Source organism: Ostrea edulis, chromosome 4 (assembly GCF_947568905.1).
Source record: "Ostrea edulis chromosome 4, xbOstEdul1.1, whole genome shotgun sequence".
NCBI lineage: Eukaryota > Metazoa > Mollusca > Bivalvia > Ostreida > Ostreidae > Ostrea > Ostrea edulis.
The window spans coordinates 72,613,156-72,633,345 of NC_079167.1; the positions used below are offsets into that span (position 1 = coordinate 72,613,156).

At 34.8% G+C, this 20,190-nt stretch overlaps 1 protein-coding gene across 1 annotated transcript; it reads left to right on the top strand.

The window, feature by feature from the left end:
- The first annotated feature begins 1,857 nt into the window (after positions 1-1,857).
- LOC125672238 (uncharacterized) lies at positions 1,858-9,297 on the top strand. Its single transcript, XM_056163713.1, has 5 exons — positions 1,858-3,411; positions 3,606-3,871; positions 5,153-5,356; positions 5,485-5,638; positions 8,352-9,297. The coding sequence occupies exons 1-5, from the start codon at positions 1,980-1,982 to the stop codon at positions 8,954-8,956; spliced, it is 2,661 nt and encodes an 886-aa protein (XP_056019688.1). The 5' UTR covers positions 1,858-1,979; the 3' UTR covers positions 8,957-9,297.
- Positions 9,298-20,190: the final 10,893 nt, after the last annotated feature.

Genomic DNA, 20,190 nt, shown 5'->3' on the forward strand with positions numbered 1-20,190 from the left:
TGCAGTTTATATGAGTCGCAATTATATTGTAAGTGGAGGAATCGCACATTTTCTTTAATTTTATTTTCAATGCAAAATATTCAGTTTTTGTAACCAATTTGTTAAAATTCCTTGACATGAGAAAAAAAAAATTCTTTTGTCTTGTGATTTCCCACTCTTCAAAATCCTAAATCGGGGAGAGCAAATTTTCTTCTGAGTTCTTGATTTCTTAATTCGGGGGAGGGGGGGGTGTTAAAAACTTGCTACCAAAGATAAATTTTTTTCTTGCCTTCGATTTCGTAATTCGGGGGGGGGGGGGGGTTCAATTAAATTTCAATTTATTTCGTTCAAACCATGTTAAACGGTACATGAGATACAATAAATATAATACAATGTACATGCAAGAAAAATCGTCACAGGTTCATATATGGAACAACACAACTTTCTTAGATACCAGAGGGGAACATAAAATACAATGTAAGTATAAATAAACATAATAGTAGGTAGCAGAAGAACAATAGATTACGAAGAACAACAGACAATCTCAAAAATATAAGAAATGAAAACACAGAGATTTCTTAATATTTTCATATCTTGAGTTGACAATAGATTAGAAAACTTCAGAACATTTGGTCTTTCATAACAAAATTTGTCTATGTATTTTTTCCTTAATTGTGAAAAAGTTGGAAACTGTAAAATAAAATGGAATTCATCTCCTATTTCTCCTTTATTACAAAATGTACATACTGTAGTCTTTCATTCAGGGGAATACCATGCCATCTTCCTGTCTCTTTGGGTAATCGGTGATTTGAAGTGCGAAATTTCATAAATAATTTTCTTAATTTCACAGGCAGAGTAAGTACATATTTCTCTAAACCAAAACAATGTTTGAAAAGTTTATAAACCTGGCTCTTATAAGAGTCATCAATATCAGAAGACCACTTCTGAATAAATTGATCTTTCAAAATCAGGTTAACTGTTGTAGATAACCATTTAACATTTACGCAATAGCCTTGCTCATTCTAAATATTTGAAAGTCCACATATGTTTAATATTTTTTAACACAGTCAGTCCAAAGGTTTTTATATCCAACTTTTTCATATTGGGTACAAAAATATCTATAAACAATATTAACAATTTTATTTTCTGAGTGTAACAATTTTGCCCAGTATGTAATCATTCTTGAATAAACCTTGATATACATCGGAAAGCGCCCAGATTCTCCATATATCATATAATTAGGAGTTGAGCTTTTCAAATTAAAAATAGTTTTCAGAAATTTTAAATGTACACGTTCAGTTATATCAAGATTTTCATAACCCCAAATTTCACATCCATAAAGTAAAACAGGTACAACCACTTTATCAAATAGATGAAGTTGGCATTCTACAGATAAATTAAATTGTCTAATTTTTCGTATCACACCATACATAGCAGTGTAAACCTTGCCATTACTGTCGTACGTGTTGCATTTCTTTGGTTTTATTTTGAAAGACGTTAAGAATGATGTAACAATGACTTGACGTTACAAACGTTACTGAACTCCGCACCATCGGCCTTTGGCGTGACCATCGCACTTTGGCGTCCGTAACGTTAACAAACCATCGCACTTTGGCGCAGACCCCCCCCCCCCCCCCCCCCCCCCTTAACCAGAACGTAAGACTAAATATCAGTTAAACTGCATTTTATTAATACAATCTAGATCTTTAAATGACTTTAACTTCCTGAACTTTATTTAGAAAATGGCTATAGATTTGGTAGATTTATTTCCAGTTTCCTTCACTGCGGAATTTGACCTCACCTCTAATTAACCTTTTAATGGATCAAAGTATTCACGTGGTGTAAATTTAAATAACAATAACGTTAGTAGGGGGTATTGTAGCACATTACACGATACGTGGCTGCTCGCTATTGCGTGTTTGTGTAGCGCTGTGATCAAACTCCAGCAACAAAACGAAAGTAGTGTAAATATAATATGACATGCATTTGAATGTTCTAGAATGGAAAAGGAAGCTCTAACTCTAGAGGATATCAAAGGATTAGCAGATACATATCTGAAATGTCGGTTGTGCAATGACAATTTAAATACGTCTGTTGGATTATCTCGCCTTCTTCCATGTTTACATAGCCTGTGTATTCCTTGTCTCGAGAAAAAGATAATCGACAAAGAAATTATTTGTCCTGTTTGTTACGAAAAAAATCTCCTTCAAGAAAGAGGCTTGGACGAACTTCCAAGTGATCCTAATCTCAAGGACCTCCATACATATGTTGATTTTCATAGAAATGGAGAGAAACAGATATGCGGGATGTGCGAAAAAAACACTGACCTTTCACATCGATGCAAACAATGTGAAGTTGTCATTTGTTATGGGTGTGTTTTGATCCACAAAAAGATACGAAAACTTATACATCATGAATTATTCCCTATCCGCCGAAACTTTGCTGATAACATGGTCAATGACCCAGCAGAGTTTTCGTCGGATGTATTTTGCACTCAACGTGATCATGAAAAGGAAATGCTGAGAATTTACTGTTCCTCGCCTTGCAGAAAGCCAGTTTGCATATTATGTGCCTTCCGCAATCACTGTGGGCATGAACAATCCTTGCTGGGCGATGTTTACTGCAAGGAAAGACTGAGGGCAAACGTTATCTACTCTGAAATTGAAAGTCAAGTCAAGGCGATAGAAAATGTCATTCAGTGTGTCCAAAAGGAGATGCAACTTATTAGAGAGCATGCGTTGCATGAAAAACATTCTATGGAAGCAACAATGGGAAATGCAAAAGAAATCATAGACAGAAGAGAAAAAGACCTTTTGGGAGAGATAGATGTTCTCTCTCTTCAGAAAGATAAGACATTGCAAAATCAAGCAGATTCTTTACAACACAACAAAGATTCACGTAACGAAGCGATTTCGTTTTTCCAGCAATCACTATATTATAATAACAAGCCAGCTTTTCTCCTGATATCAAAGGCGATGTTACAAAGACTTAATGAGCTTGGGAAAAGATCATACCATGTAGACGCGCACACTACTTCTATTTCTTTTCGATGCGTGAAATCTGCAACAATGTTTGACTTTCAAGAGAACATAAATACACTAGTTAAGGTTCTTGTATCAAACGCAAACGTTTTTCGGTGCCAAAATTCTGTTCCAACACATTGTCTGGTACACGAGATATGTCTAATATCCATGACATTGATTTCCTCTAGTGGATCCGTAATAACCAATGAGGACGTTACATTTATTATTACAAATGACAGAGAAACGAAAGTCGAAATAACTTGTACATTTTCGGACATTGACAAAGCCATGAGAGGAAAATGGTGTCCAAATAAGAGTGGAATGTTTCAATGGACAGTATTATCCAATGGAATAGAATTGACCGTTAAAAACCTCGTATGCGTTGAGGACAAATGTAAAATGACTAAAGGTAAAATTTATATCATCATTACTATGTTAAAGATTATTCTAAACATTTATTTTGTTTGAAGATGTTTATAATTAACGAAGTGATAATTATCCGGAGTTGAAAATTAGTATCTTGAACTTTTTAGTTGCCTCCCTCCATACACTGTTATGATATGATAAATAGTTTAAAATTGACGGTCATCATTTTGTTTATAGATAGATCTTTGAAGTTTTTGGTACTGTGTATGAGACTTAGTACTTCAAACTGCGAGTTGGCATTTTCATTGCAAGATAATGTTGATAGAGCGATCTCCATAAGGGAATTGGAAATCGTGAAAAAAGTTTTCTCAGAGGGAGAAATTTCCATACTCTTTAGTGAAAATGGTAAAGTAATAGCCATTGGAAATGATGCGGAGAGAATGTACATGAATGCTAGCAAAGAAGACGTTCGACTTTGCAGACTCTCAGAGGATAACTTAAAAGTAAGGTTTTAAGAATTTCTTATGCAGAAGTATAACAGAATGAGAGTTAAGTGTGATATAAAATTTCGACATTTTATCAAGTATCTAAGTTACTTTCCCCACACATTTAGAGACTATTGAAGTTAATATTTCTACTATTGTTGATTGATGTATAAGTTAATCCACTAGTTAAACTGCAGATTTAATAACTAGCAATGTCCAGGATTCGAATGAAATCATTGATATTTTACCAGAAGATATCGGAGCGTTCCCTGGAATATAGTATACATGTTCTTCTTCTTTTTTTTTTTTACAATTCAGTATTTTTCGGTATGTGTTTAATACAACTTGACATTTAAATATATTGACGACGTTGTATCTATTAATAATGATATTTTTTCACTCATCTATCGACTCGAAATATCTCAGTGAAAAGACACCACATCTGCTTCATACCTGGATTGAACAAAGACATTAATGGCTAACTAACAACTCAACTTTATGACAAACGAGGTGACTTCAGCTTCTCCATCGTCAACTTCCCATATCTATGTAGCAATATTCCATCACCAATTTGTCCCGTGAGGATCCGGGTTAGAATAGGTCCTCAGTACCTCTTGCTTGTCGTAAGAGGCGACTTAATGGGGCAGTCCTTAGGATGAGATCGCAAAAACCGAGGCCCCGTATCACAGCAGGTGTGACACGATAAAGATCCATCCCTGCTCAAAGGCCGTAAGCGCCGAGCATAGACCTAAAAATTTGCAGCCCGTCATCGGCAGTGGTGACGTCCCCCTCCACATGAGTGAACAATTCTCAAGAGGGACGTTTATTAGTATTAAAAAAAAACAAAAAAACAAACAAAAAACAAACAAACAACCATTATCAATTGCATTTTGACCGAGCAAATAGAGGAAACTTATGATTGCGATTTTTTTTAAAAAATCCAAACCAGAACCGAGGTAGGCTACTGCCAAATAATTTAATGTTAGAGGAGTTTCAACGGTCTCGTATTAAGTAAGCATTTCGCAAATCCTATGGTCGTTATAACGATCTTGTTTCATTAGATCGAATGCCGTGTCACGTGTTTTATACCAATTGTTAGGTAAACGGAGTAATCCGTAGTCAAATCGGTATATAAAGAACGGTCTAACATTTGGTATGAAACACGTCAGACTGTATTCTAACTAATCAAAGGTTGTATTTGCTAATTATATCATAACGACCATAGAATTTTTAAACGAGACTGTTAAAACTCTGTAATATCATCTTATTTGTCAGCAGCCTTTTTTGTCTATAATTTAGGTAATAACAGCAGCTGATTCACCAAGTGACGCTGGGACAGACATGACAGTTTCAGAAGTCATTATATCTTGTATACAGTATCTCCAAGATGAATTTGAGAACGTGTGCCTGGAACCCGATTTTATAACCCCGTTAGACGTATGTTTGGTGATAATCCTTCCTACAAACTTTCGAAATATTGCAAAGGATAACTTAACAGAAAAGGTATGAAAAGTGTTCTCTACTATATGTGTTCGTAATTACAAGTTGTTTGCTGTCTACCTGCCAAAATGCATCGCTTCCTACTGTTTTGATATTGTAGATGTACATAACAGATAAGAAATATGTTTCAGATTGGAACAAAAGTAAACGAGATCCATCTTGTATCAGAAATTGACGCAATACGTTATTTCTATGATAACATAAAGAGATACTCCCTGTCCCTGGAAAGCAAGGCTTGGCATCATTTCTCCACCGGTTGCAGATACATGATGTTGTATTGTGGAGGTATTGTATTGTATTGTTTATTGACCAAGAACCATACAGTTCATAGGTAGAAATTATATACAACAACAAATTATACAATGAAATAGTAACAGAACATAATATATCATACTGATGTACATGGACAGGATAGGTACTGAGGATAGTCTTATAATAACTGAGATCTCATAGATGAACATTTATACATGTATAGGTATTTACCAAATTTACATAATTTCGTAATATTTACGGTTGATAGTAGTTGGATAAGCTTGAAAGTGGAGGGGTGTTTATAATAATATTTCTTTAAATACTGTTTTCTACAATCATTATAAAAAGGACATACTAATATGAAATGATATTCATCTTCAATACTCTCTGAACATAATTTACATTTTCTTTCGTTTCTTGGAATATTGCTAAATCTACCTTGTTCAATTTCTAATCTATGTGAGGATAATCAGTATTTGCTAATAGTTTGAACATACGTACTTGGAACAGATTTTGTAAGATACAATTGTAATTTAAAACCTTCATTGACATATTTATATAAGTTACATTTTGGTGACGTCTCAAAAACACTACAAATTTCTTGTATAAACACATCCTGTAGTCTTGTTTTTCTTCAGATAAAAATTTGTTTTTCATAAGTACACTTCCATAAATATCCAAATCCTAAAGAGTATAATAAATTTCTTACATATGTCAGCTAACAAGTAAAAGAATTTGAGTCACAAACATCTAACATTTCCTGATAAATACTCTTTAAAATACAATTATTTGTCTTCTTTAGTTTTAACCAATATTTCAATATTCTATACTTTCTTAGCACATGTAGAAGTGTCCGTCCTAATTCATTGTAGACCATCATAGACATAGTAGACTTCTTGACACATAAAACTTTTTTACAAAAATTCAAATGAACATTTTCCAAATCATTTGCTGGATGTGAGCCCCAAACTTCACAACCATAATTTGCTAGGTTTCCTATATACGCATCAATGACAACTGTGTACTTACATTTAAATGCAAATTTTTCATTTTGGTTAACAGGCTACTTTAACTCGACTTGTTCAATCCCTATGTGAACAAGCGGAACTGAGTTTTCTTGGTCAATTTTTTTGACGTCTTTTCCTGCCTTTCTGTCTGCGAGTAATTCTTTGATTTACATTTTTAAATCAAGTTTTTAAAAAGTCATATTTACCTCCGTTCCCAACAAGATAAATTGAGTTATTCAATATTATTTGTTAATGAGGTGACAATATTAATGATGTTCCCTCGTGGTTTTTCGCAACAACTTGCACAGGTATTATGGATCTTTTCATAGATACTTTCTGTTCCGCTTACTGTATGATTGCAAATTAAAAAAAAACAAACCCCACTTTGATAACACTACAGTGTACTTGGGGGTATTTTGAAGAGATATATGTTGCGGTGTATAGGTGTTTAGAAAATTTTATATTTTTATATCACAGACAAAATATAAAATTCCCAATTTATTACCAGTAATTCTTGGATTCAGTAGTATCTGATTAGTGAATTTTTTTTTTTAACTTTGAAATCTAAAGATGTACATGTAGTAATACAAAGTAAATGTTTGAAAAAGTCAAGGTAAGATTATCTATGTATAAACCGTAGTGTATATGCTGGGACTGAAATAAGTCTAGCTTCTCCCAAAGTACAAGTTCTTCTATCGTCTGTATCAAAAGAACTCATTGTCAATAGAACGTCTTGTTATATTACATAAATTATGGAACACGATATTTCTATGTTGTACCGATCTTTGGTTGTGATTCCTAGATTATGTTCAAAGTAGTGTAGGCGGTTGTAGACTAGAAAAGGGGTCATATTACACGTAACGTACTTGATTTTACGAGTTCAATAAAAACAAAAATGAGGCATAATTTTATAATTCAATTTAAAGTTAGAAAATACAATATTTTATTATCTATGATTAAAGTTCAATTACTTTGTATCTTTAATTTTTTTGTAAATTTACCTGTTGATAGAAACTTGGAGCACAAGTTATGTGATGCTACAAGGTCAGTTGATACGAGTGTGTATTGAATTTGAAGACCAGAACAGAATGTATATGCCGTAGGCCTAGCAGCGCTAAGCTTCGATAAATATATTTTCTCGCAGCTTATTACTGTCTCTGTCCAAGTGGTTTTTGAAAAAGTACATGGACAAAGGTGACTGGGTGTTATTTTTACGCAATATCCTACCTCCAAGAAAAAATTATTTCCAACAAAAAATTATCTACGTCTTTTTTCCTTACACATTCCTTTGAAAAATTGTGTGTGGGGGGTGGGGGTGGGGGTGGGTGGGGGGGGGGGCTCAGTCTAAATCCTTTCTGCCGACAAACGGCACAACAGAACATCTGAATGCAATATTATTTACAATCTGTTCAGGTGATAATTGGTGGGGTTTTTTTGGGTTGTTTTGTTTTGTCGATCAAATGTAATCTATTTATAAAATGGCCAACAGGTGTTTTCAAACTCGAGGGCGCATATGACGTCACACATAATGTCACCCAAAATATCGAAATAAATATGCATCAGTGGAGGAAAAAAAAAAAAACCAAGAGAACCCCGACAGTCGAGGAAAATCCGCAAAACATATTTCAGTCATTGATGGAATTTAATTTGACCTTTATGTAGTATAGTTTCGAGAAAAATCCGTAGGGTATCATTTTATTGAGATAAGCTGTTTTATTGAGTACTTACTTTTTATTTAGGCAATACCCAAGCAACGATTGTATGTTTTGATCCAGACGGCAAACAGCATAGACAAACTTGTGAAGAAACAGTAGGGGGATTCTATATTCGTAAGCGTGTACTTGATGTTTTAGGGGAAATCATTGGAGACGATGTTCTGGATTACTTCAAAGGAGAAAACCATCCAGATTATATTGACTTTATGAAAAGACTAGAAATGTCGAAGAAAGTTGCAAAAACTACAGCCGATTTCACAATTCGCATGGCACGCTATCTTCTTGAAGATTACCAAAAAAAGAAAGGAAAATCTTTGAAAGAAATAATTGAAGCCATATACAATTTAGGTTACGATATGAAGTTGAATGAACAAACACTTCATATCAATGCTGGATTTATTCTAGAAGAATGCTTTCAAAACATACTTGAGTACACTGAGAAGAATCTGGAAAAACACCAAACAAACAATATATTGCTCTATGGAGGTCATGCTAACAGCGCATGTTTTCTATCTCTGATGTCAAAACGCTTTCCATGTGTGCGAATTGTGGCCCCAAAGAATGCTGATTTAGCAGTGGTAAAAGGGGGTGTATTATATGGCCACTTCTATCGGCCATACAATGTATAAACAAAACCCTAGTATTTTCAAAGGGTTATATGTTGAAAGCAAAATTTTATTACCATGATTTGGTGATAGAAAATGTTAAAGAATTCAAATATTTAGGCATTATATTTTCTAGCACAGGTTCTTTTTCCAAGACTAAAAAACATCTATGTGAACAAGCACAAAAAGCCATGTAAAGAATCATAAAAAAAATAAGACAATTTGAATTACCAGTAGATTGTCAAGTTGATCTTTTTGATAAAGTTGTATTTCCAGTATTACATAATGATATATATATGGTTCCGAAATATGGGGCTTTGGAAACCTCGATGTTGTAGAACGTATACATTAAAAAAAAATTAAAACTTGTATTCAATTTAGTAAGTTCCACGCCAGCGTACATGGTCTATGGAGAAACAGGTCGCTTCCCTATATATATTTTAGTATACTGTAGAATGATTACATATTGGGCCAAACTGTTTTCATGTAAAAAAAAAAAAAAAAAAAAAATTGCATGTTTTGTATAAACATCTATTTAAATTACACTATGATGGAATTTTAAGAAATGCATGCTTAGATTGTATACATAAAATTCTTAAAGGGAAAGGCAGCCCAAAAGATTTTTACATGATAAATGATAGGATTAATCATATGATAAATATTCGTCATACAATTCTGTTGATATGCTTCAGTACTAATTTGAAAACGTCAAAAATTGAAATTCCCGCGATCTATAGAGGCTGCCATGATATGTAACTCTTTTGTATTCAAGAACACAAAAATCAATAATTTTGACGTCACACCGTCTGTTCTGGTTTTGATGAGATTCTAAGATCATACACAGGTGCTTGGATCATCCCCCCCCCTCCCCCCGAATAAGCTACGAGTTGATTTAATTATTTTTTCTTGAAAATATTTCTAATGCATATCAATAACGTCTTGCATACTCATAAAGTCCAAAATAAGTCCTTTTAAAAAAAATACCCTCACTGGTTATTATATAACAGAACTTATAATAACCAGTGGTCTAGGGTATTTTTTTTAAAGAAGGGTTTATTTTGAATTATTTTGGACTTTATGGGTATGCAAGACATTGTTGACATGCATTAGAAATAATTTCAACAAAAATTACTTAAATTAACTCATGTAGCTTATTCGGAGGGGGGGGGGGGCTGAACCCAAGCACCTGCGATATCATCAAAGATGTACATGTGGTAGATCTTACGAATAAATAAGTTGATGCCTTCCTTGCAAGCAGTTAATTGCACTAATGCGAAGGGGAGATGTGAAAAAAGGTTGTTTGTTTTTTCTCTCTCGAAATTCCCGACTCAACCAAGTCATTTGAAAAGAAAAGACTACGTATAACTGTGGATCCATCATTTGCGTAATGACAAGTTGAGGTTCGAGACATTTGTATGAAGAACGTGTACCGTCTGCCTGGTCTGCGACTCGACTGAACGTCTTCTTTTCTCAATTTCTTCTTGCGAAAGTACGGGCTCAAATCTATACAGCACCAAACTTAACTGTTCGTGACTTGTCATGTTTACAGTGCTGCTGATGAAATAAACCGGAATAAACGGTGTAACGTCATAAATTAAACTCCAATGGCCACTCTCTTAGCGGCGGGTAATTTAAAATACATGATAGATTAATATTGATTTAATTGATAAGCAAGGATTTTTGTAGTTAAAGATTGTCAATTACGATATCATTAAGTGATACTTTATTCATAAAAGCAACTATGTGGTTAGGGTTGCCTTTCCCTTTGATATGTGTGGTTTATCTTATATATGGCAAGAACAAGGTCTCACTATTAAAGGGATAAATTCTATTATTAAACAAACATTACAAGATCAGTGTATATAAAAATGGTCCAGTGACATAAATAATTCTTCAAAAGGGCAATTGTACAGAATCTTTAAACAAACATTTGGTTTTGAAAGTTATATCAATCAGCTATCCGAAATTCCGAAATATGTTTTTAAAGATTCGTACAACAGATCATCGATTACCAGTTGAGGTTGGGGGATGAAATACCACTGTGTGAGAGACTTTGTTCACTATGTAATAATAACCAAATTACAGATGAGTTTCATTATATTCTGGAATGTAAAAAACTGTCTGATGTTAGGAAATTATACCTTGGGAAATATTATTCACATAGACCTAATGTTATCAAATTCAAAGATCTTATGTCAACCCAAAAAGAAAAGAAAAAATTAACAACAAGAGGCCCAAGGGCCACATCCCTCACCTGAGTCACTTGACTCATATTTAAAGATTTTCCCTATATATTTGTATGCAAAAGTTTGATCCCCCCTTGTGACACCATCCATGATTTTAACAAACTGAAATCTGAAATATGTCGGAAAGCTTTCATGTAAATATCAGCTTTTCTGGCTCAGTGGTTCTTGAGAAGATTTTTAAGGATTTATCCTAGATATATTAGTATGTAAAACTTTGATCCCTTATTGTGGCCCCATCCAACCCCGGGGGTCATGATTTGAACAAACTTGAATCTGCACTATATCAGGAAGCTTTCATGTAAATTTCAGCTTTTCTGGCTCAGTGGTTCTTGAAAAGAAGATTTTTAAAGATTTTACCTATATATTTGCATGTAAAACTTTGACCCCCTATTGTGACCCCATCCAACCCCGGGGGCCATGATTTTAACAAACTTGAATCTGCATTATGTCAGGAACCTTTCATGTAAATCTCAACTTTTCTGGCTCAGTGGTTCTTGAGAAGAAGATTTTTAAAGATTTTTCCTGTGTATTTGCATGTAAAACTTTGATCCCCTATTGTGGCCCCATCCCACCCCCGGAGGCCATGATTTTTACAAACTTGAATCTGCATTATGTCAGGAACCTTTCATGTAAATCTCAGCTTTTCTGGCTCAGTGTTTCTTGAGAAGAAGATTTTAAAAAAAAAATCCTATATATTTGTATGTAAAACTTTGATCCCCTATTGTGGCCCCACCATACCCCCGGGGGCCATGATTTTAACAAACTTGAATCTGCATTATGTCAGGAAGATTTCAAGTAAATCTCAGCTTTTCTGGCTCAGTGGTTCTTTTTGAGAAGATTTTTTTATTCCTATATATTTGTATGTAAAATTATGATCCCCTCTTGTGGCCCCACCCAACTCCCGGGGGCCATGAATTGAACAAACTTGAATCTGCATTATGTCAGGAACCTTTCATGTAAATCTCAACTTTTCTGGCTCAGTGGTTCTTGAGAAGAAGATTTTTAAAGATTTATCCTATATATTTGTATGTAAAACTTTGATCCCCTATTGTGGCCCCATCCCACCCCTGGGGGCCATGATTTGAACAAACTTGAATCTGCATTATTTCAGGAAGCTTTCATGTAAATCTCAGCTTTTCTGGCTCGGTGTTTCTTTAGAAGAAGATTTAAAAAAAAAAAAAATCCTATATATTTGTATGTAAAACTTTGATACCCTATTGTGGCCCCACCATACCCCCGGGGGCCATGATTTTAACAAACTTGAATCTGCATTATGTCAGGAAGATTTCAAGTAAATCTCAGCTTTTCTGGCTCAGTGGTTCTTGAGAAGAAGATTTTTTTTATTCCTATATATTTGTATGTAAAATTATGATTCCCTATTGTGGCCCCACCCAACCCCCGGGGGCCATGAATTGAACAAACTTGAATCTGCATTATGTCAGGAACCTTTCAGGTAAATCTCAGCTTTTCTGGCTCAGTGGTTCTTGAGAAGAAGATTTTTAAAGATTTATCCTATATATTTGTATGTAAAATATGTCAGGAAGCTTTCATGTAAATCTCAGCTTTTCTGGCTTAGTGGTTCTTTAGAAGAAGATTTTTAAATGACCCCACCCTATTTTTGCAGTTTTGTGATTATCTCCCCTTTGAAAGGGACATGGCCCTTCGTTTGTATAAACATGAAAGCTCTTTACCCAAGGATACTTTGTGGCAAGTTTGGTTGAAATTCGCCCAGTGGTTCTTGAGAAGAAGATGATAATGGGAAAAGTTTCCGATGCCGACGACAGACAACGGACAAATTTTGATCAGAAAAGCTCACTTGAGCTAAAAACTGTATGTTTATTTTGAAAATTTATGATACCGTCTGTCCTCCTAGATTACCAAAATGTGTATTTACTTTTTGTTTTTATTCTTCTTTATGTAATGTACCTCTGACCAGTGTTATTTATTATGTACATACATGTATATCGTTACGGTTCCCCATGTACCATTAATGGTTTGAGAGAATAAACTGAACTGAACTGAACATACAATGTATAAACATGACACTATTTGATACAATTTCAGTTAAGATATTTGCTCATTCTGCCTAATTATGGCGTATGGATTTTCACGCACGGACTACTTTGCGTTCATAGACGGTGGATATTATAGGGTTATTGAACTTATATCGGTGAATATTGGCACGAGTTGGCTGTGAAAATGCACGAGCTTTCGAGTGCATTTTGACAGCCAACGAGTGCCAATATTCACCTATATAAGTTCAATAACCCTTTTATTATATAGCTAAAGTATTTGGTTGTTAAGTTATATCCATTTTCACTCAAACTTCTCCAAAATAGACGAGAATTCATCAATATTGCCAGTGTGCAATAACAGCATGCATTTCTTAACTGTTCAATATTTAACCCGTCATTAATGCATGAAGCAAACTGATTTTGTAAATGGGGACATCATAATTTATGTACAGTAAAACATAATGCTTAAGTAAATATCAAATACCGGCTCTGTCAAATTCGGAGGACCGTCGTCTGCCATTTTTGCTTGTTTACGTCGTTACGGTAACGTCAATATTGAACGCTCATACTCGGAATGTTTCGGGCGCATACAATTTACGCAATGTAAAGTTAGCTTTCAATAAATTCTCAGGATATTGAACGCTAACATTCTCTAGATTTTACGCAGATTTTATATTAAACTATTTATTAGCTATATAATAATATACATTTATTGCATGATAGTGAGGGAGATATGAAAATTTATTCACCCAAGAAAAATCATATTCCCCGAGGGCAACGCCCGAGAGGAATATGATTTTTCTTGGGTGAATAAATCTTCATATCTCCCGATCATTCATGCAATAAATTGTTTATTATACCGAAACAAAGCAAGACTACAAAAATGTATTTGAAATTGGAGTCCGCTCATCTATATGGCTGAGATCGCCCTAAAGGTAAAACCGCGCCGTCAACGTATTACGGTAGAAGATACAAACAACGAAATACAGTGAAATGATAACCAGTTTTTGTATTTCCATTTTCCTTGAATGTAGATTAACTTCCTTGGGTTTTCTGTATCAACTAAAACCATGCATTCAACTGTGTATCAGAGACCCGCATATTTTGTGCCTTACAAACTATGAAAGTAGAATGACTCGGACTTATTGTGACGTCACAATACACTTCGTCTACCTTGACGTTAAATTTATGGAAAATGCACGAGGCTGCCCAAGGGGTAAATATGATAGGGAAATATGATGTTTGAGAGGGAGATATGAAGTTTTGTTATCCCTGGCATGTGACCGTCTAGACCAATCAGATCACGCGTTCCATAGAATTCTCATACTGAGGTATAATAAACACGTATATAGCCAATGTCTTATGCCAGCGCTTCTCTGTACATAAAACTATATACACGGGGATCCTATCGGCGGAATTTTGTAGGAAGAAAATTAAGAACTTTGAGTTGGTTTTTATTTTCAAATAAGAATTATTGAACATATGAGAACACTTTGAAAACTATTTGAACATATGAGAACTATTTGAACCCATGAGAACAAATTGAGAACTATTTGAACAATCATTTTCATTCATACGTGGATTTGATATATCCCAGTGAACTCGAAATAAAAGACACCACACAGCCTTACATATTTGCATCATACTTATGTTTTATTGGAAATAGATGTTAATAGAAATCTGACAACTCAACTTTTTGACAAACGGAATGGCTTCAACATTTCCATCGTCAACTTTCCATATCTATTTAGCATATTCCATTTATCACCTAGATATAGTGTTAATATCTCTCAACTGATTCGAAACGCAAGAGCTTGTTCTGTGTATGGTCATTTTTGAATCGAGGCAGACTGCTATCACATAAGTTGCTTTTGCAAATTCTTTCTTATACTTTGCTTGTACCTGAATTTGTTCTTTATAAAAGTGTTATAAAAGTCTTTTGGTGTATGTTTGTTTTGGCAGTGATTGTTTATTGAAATCTTTAGATGACTGCATATGGTGAAGTCGCACTTTTGTTCGTATTTCTTGAAAATTGATTTTATTATTTTATATTCACAAAGCCATGCAATTAGTCTTTTTTTTTTTTTTTTTAATAATAATTTCATGTTATCTGAAAATAAATCCTTAACACAAAGTATATTACTTTTTACTTTTCGACCAGTAAGGAAAGAAGATTGTTTTGCCTTTATATGAAAATTGATGATTTGACCATATTGATTGTGTAAGAAATTGTACGTTATTGTACGTTATTATGATTATCGTGTGTTTGTTTACACGCATTAACGGATGTAAATACTTGTTTATAGAACAAAGACATTGTCCGTATTATTTCGTAGTTTTGTCTTTTTTTTCGTAGTCATTGTCAGATAATTTATAATTCATAATTTACAAACGGGATGGTTTCAGCTTCTCCATCGTCAACTTCCCATGTTTATGTAGCAATATTCCATTATTACCTGCATATGGTGTTTATATATCTCAACTGATTCGATATGCAAGAGCTCGATCTGCGTATAGTCAGTTTTGAAATCGAGGCAAGCTACTGACAAACAAGTTGATGGTACAGGGGTTTCAACAGTCTCGATTGAAGTTAGCATTTCGTAAATTCTATGGTCGTTATAACGATCTAGTTCGTCAATACAGCCTATCATTGGGTCAAATGCTGTCTGACGTGTTTCATACCGATTGTTAGGCCGTTCTTGGCACACTGATTTTGACGACGGATAACTCCGTTTACCTGATCAGGATATAGGACTCACGGCGAGTGTGACCGGTCGACAGGGGATGCTTACTCCTCCTAGGCACCTGATCCCACCTCTGGTGTGTCCAGGGGTCCGTGTTTGCCCAAGTATCTATTTTGAGTTATGAGATTGATCACTGTTCGCTATCTTCACCTTTCATCTATGTTATTAGGAGTAAGATAACTATTTATATAGTTCAATATACAATGTTTTGTCTCTTTCAATTTGCGGACCCAAGAAGCCTTTAGGGATTTAATCGTCGATATACCATCTGTTATACCTAGTCCTCCATCTTTAACATTTCCAATTTATCCTATCAGTTTTGTTCTATATGAAATTAAATATTAGCCTATTCTATTTTTTGATATAATATCTATCTGACGATTTCAAAATACTTGTTAAGTGTGTGATTGTAACGGTACATTTTGCAAATAATGTTAATTTTCTTCTTTTCTAAGATTCAAATAAGGTGTCTATATCAAGATAGACTTTCATCCAATTTTTGTTATAACATTTTCTATTTTGTCATGACCAACGTAATACCTATGCATTTGACTGCCCCATTTGTTACATTTATTCCCATTATTTCTGTAAAAAGATTTTTAAAGGACTAAGAAGAATACATTCAGTTCTACAATACACAACAGAGAGCGAGGAAACGGTTAATGGAAATTCAATACGCCACTTCTAAAATGTAAAATATAAAAGTCAAGTCAACAAATTAATAAAAGATATAAGTGATAGTGAAGGCTCTTCTACTAATAAATGGGGAAAAATAAAACTATCGATTAAGGATCTGTCCATATCATTTTCTATTAAACGTAAAAAAAAAAAAAAAAAAAAAAAACACCATATAAACAATTGATATCTAATACATGTATTGCGAGTGAAATAACTCAAATTGAAGGTTTATCCCATACATTAATTGACATGAATAAAAAGAGAAAATTAGAAAATAGATTAAGCAACTTGTATGATGAAAAATCTCGGGGAGCACAGATTTTATCACGGGCAAAATGGTTTAGCGATGGTAAAAAAAAACACCACAAACTATTTTCTCGGTCTAGAAAAGAAACGCCAGTCACAAAATTCTATTCATGAAATGATAAAAGAAACTGAAATGTTTACAAATGATGATGAAATGATCGGTGCAATGTGCGAATTTTATGAAAACCTTAAAATAAAGAATATGCTGCAGTTCCTCATTGACAACATCTTCGTGGTTTTTGGTGATCAGGTCTTCCAATAGTCTGTTGGAATTCCCAAGGGCACGAATTGTGCTCCTTTGTTAGCTGGCCTGTTTTTATATTCCTTTGAAGCAGAATTTATTTAAAAAAAACTTCTACGTGAGAAGACAAATCTCTTGCTGTGGCCTTCAATTCGACATTTAGACATATCGACGACGTTTTCTCTGTTAACGTTAATAACTTTCATTCATATGTCGATTCGATATATTCCTGTGAGCTCGAAATAAAGGACACCACAGAGTCGTCCACTTCTGCTTCATATTTAGATATTTTATTGAAAGTAGACATTAATGGCAAACTGACAACTTAACTGTATGATTTCAGCTTCTCCATCGTGAATTTCCCATATTTATGTAGCAATATTCTATTATCACCTGCATATGGTGTTTATATCTCTCAACTGATTCGATACGCAACAGCTTGTTCTGTGTATAGGCAGTTTTTAAATCGAGGCAAGCTACTGACAAACAAGTTGATGATACAGGGATTTCAACTGTCTCGATTGAAGTCAGCATTTCGCAAATTCTATGGTCGTTATAACAATCTAGTTCGTCAATACAACCTATCATTGGGTCAAATGCTGTCTGACGTGTGTCATACTCATTGTTAGGCCGTTCTTGGCACACTGATTTTGACTACGAATAACTCCGTTTTACCTGATCAGGATATAGGACTCACGGCGGGTGTGACCGGTCGACAGGGGATGCTTACCCCCCCCCCCCCCCCCCTAGGCACCTGATCCCACCTCTGATGTGTCCAGAGATCCGTGTTTGCCCAACTATCTATTTTGTATTGCTTATAGGAGTTATGAGATTAATCACTGTTCGTTATCTTCACCTTTCATTTGTTACCTTATTCCGAGTATGGTTAATAAATCACACAGAATGGTGATCCTGAGACATTTATTTCAAGCACGTTTTAGTGAGAGAAAAAGTAAGATAACAAACAGTGATCAATCCAATAATTCCTTTTATAAAGAATACAAAATTAAGAGTAGAACAAACACGGACCCCTGGACACACCAGACCAGAGGTGGGATAATGTGACCTGTAATACCCGACGCAAGCCCTCTATCTTGATCAATTAAACAGTAATCCGTAGCCAAAATCAATGTGAAACGTAAACGACCTAACAATTAGTATCAATCTGATTAAAATCAGCTCCTCGATCCACTCCTCTACACGCTACACGACAATTAAAAAGAGGAACGGATAGAGGAGGTGATTTTAATCAGATTGTAATTAGTATGAAACACGTCAGACAGCATTTGACACAATGACAGATTGTATTGGTAAAATAGATCGTTATATAACGACCATAGAATTTGCAAAATGCTGACTTTAACCGACACTGTTGAATTTACCGCAACACCACCAAAGTTGTCGTAGCCTGCTTCGATTTAAAATTGATCATATACAGATCATGCCCTTACATATTGTATCAGCTGAGAGACATAAACTCCATTTGCAAGTGATTATGAAGTACTGCTACATGAATATGGGTAGATGATGATGGTGAAGCTGAAGCCACCCTGTTTGTCATAAAGCTGAGTTATTAGTTTGCCCTTAACATGAAAGATGGGTATAACGAATAGTGATCAATCTCATAACTCCTGTAAGCTATACAAAATAGAGAATTGGGCAAACACGAACCCCTGGATATACCAGAGGTGGGATCAGGTGCCTACGGGGAGTAAGCATCCCCTGTTGACCGTCCACACCCGCTCTGAGCCCTATATCTTGATCATTTAAACGGAGTTATCCGAAGTCAAAATCAGTATGCCAAGAACGGCCTAACAATCCATCTGAAAAACGCCAGACAGCATTTGGCATTAATGGTGAATAAAATATCCAAGTGTAGATCAGATTGTGAAATGTTTTTGCTGTTTTAGTACCACATTTTCAAACACGATTAAATGATAAGATCGTTTAAATGCCTTTAAGAGAATTTTTTATTTGATTAAAGTTTCCCTGTGCTTTCTATTGCATAATAATTTAACGGAGATAACTAAATTGACATGATGTTACGGAAATGGCCGAATAGGTTCGATTAGTCATGGGATGATTTCAATAAATTCGGCTTGCCGATGAATAAATTACCCAATCGGAACATCACTGGGGCCTTTTCAGTCAAGTCGAGTTAAAACGTCACAAAGGGCACATTTGATTGGGTAACTCTAGAGTGAGACCTGTGCATATGCGGAAGCTAGACTCAATAAAACATCAACTCTTGCTCTAGTGTTGTTTTGAAAAATGGTGTTTGATGTGAAAATTGTATCAATGACAATTTATTTATAAGTGGTAGTTCATTTTAATAGCGAGTAGTATTTAATTCCTGTTAGAGGAATGTACATGTGCGTACAGTACTAAAATAGTGTAAATATCGTCAAAATTAAACCAAACGTAGACGGTATATAATTCAACCCCACCCCCCCCACCCCCAATTTACTTTATCTACAATATATTGAAAACAAAACATACCTCTAGCAATGCTTACAAATAAATATATGATTTTTTTTTTTAAAAACCCATCAGTTAATTAAACTTTTATAGCCAAATGTATCTTTTTCATGGTAATTTTGCTTTATATTCCCAAAAACTTAAGATTTCACATGTCAAACTCATTATTCTCTTCATTCTCCGGCATGTTGAACACTTGATGCTCCCGCTAAAGTCAGGAGTAAACTTTTCCAACGCGTGTTCAACACTAGTCGTCTAGTGTCAGGGGGACTCCGTGGCCGAGTGGTTAGAGCATCGCGCTCAAAATCACACGACCTCTCACCTCTGTCGGCGCGGGTTCGAATTCTCCTCGCGCCGGTAAGTGTAAGTGAGAAATTTTCTCAGTTTACTTTCCTATGATCGGTGGTCTCTTCCCAGGTACATTGTATCTGGGTTCTCTCTTCCACCAATAAAAAAAAACTGGGCGCCGCCAGATAACTGAAAAATTGTTGAGTGTGGCGGAAAACATAAATCAATCGTCTAGACTCAAGAAATGCACGTTTTATTTACA

Coding starts and splice junctions, on each gene's coding strand:
- LOC125672238 (XM_056163713.1), top strand. CDS start 1,980: ATGGAAAAGGAAGCTCTAACTCTAGAGGATATCAAAGGATTAGCAGAT. Junction 3,872..5,152: donor TCTCAGAGGATAACTTAAAA/GTAAGGTTTTAA, acceptor TCTATAATTTAG/GTAATAACAGCAGCTGATTC. Junction 5,639..8,351: donor CATGATGTTGTATTGTGGAG/GTATTGTATTGT, acceptor CTTTTTATTTAG/GCAATACCCAAGCAACGATT.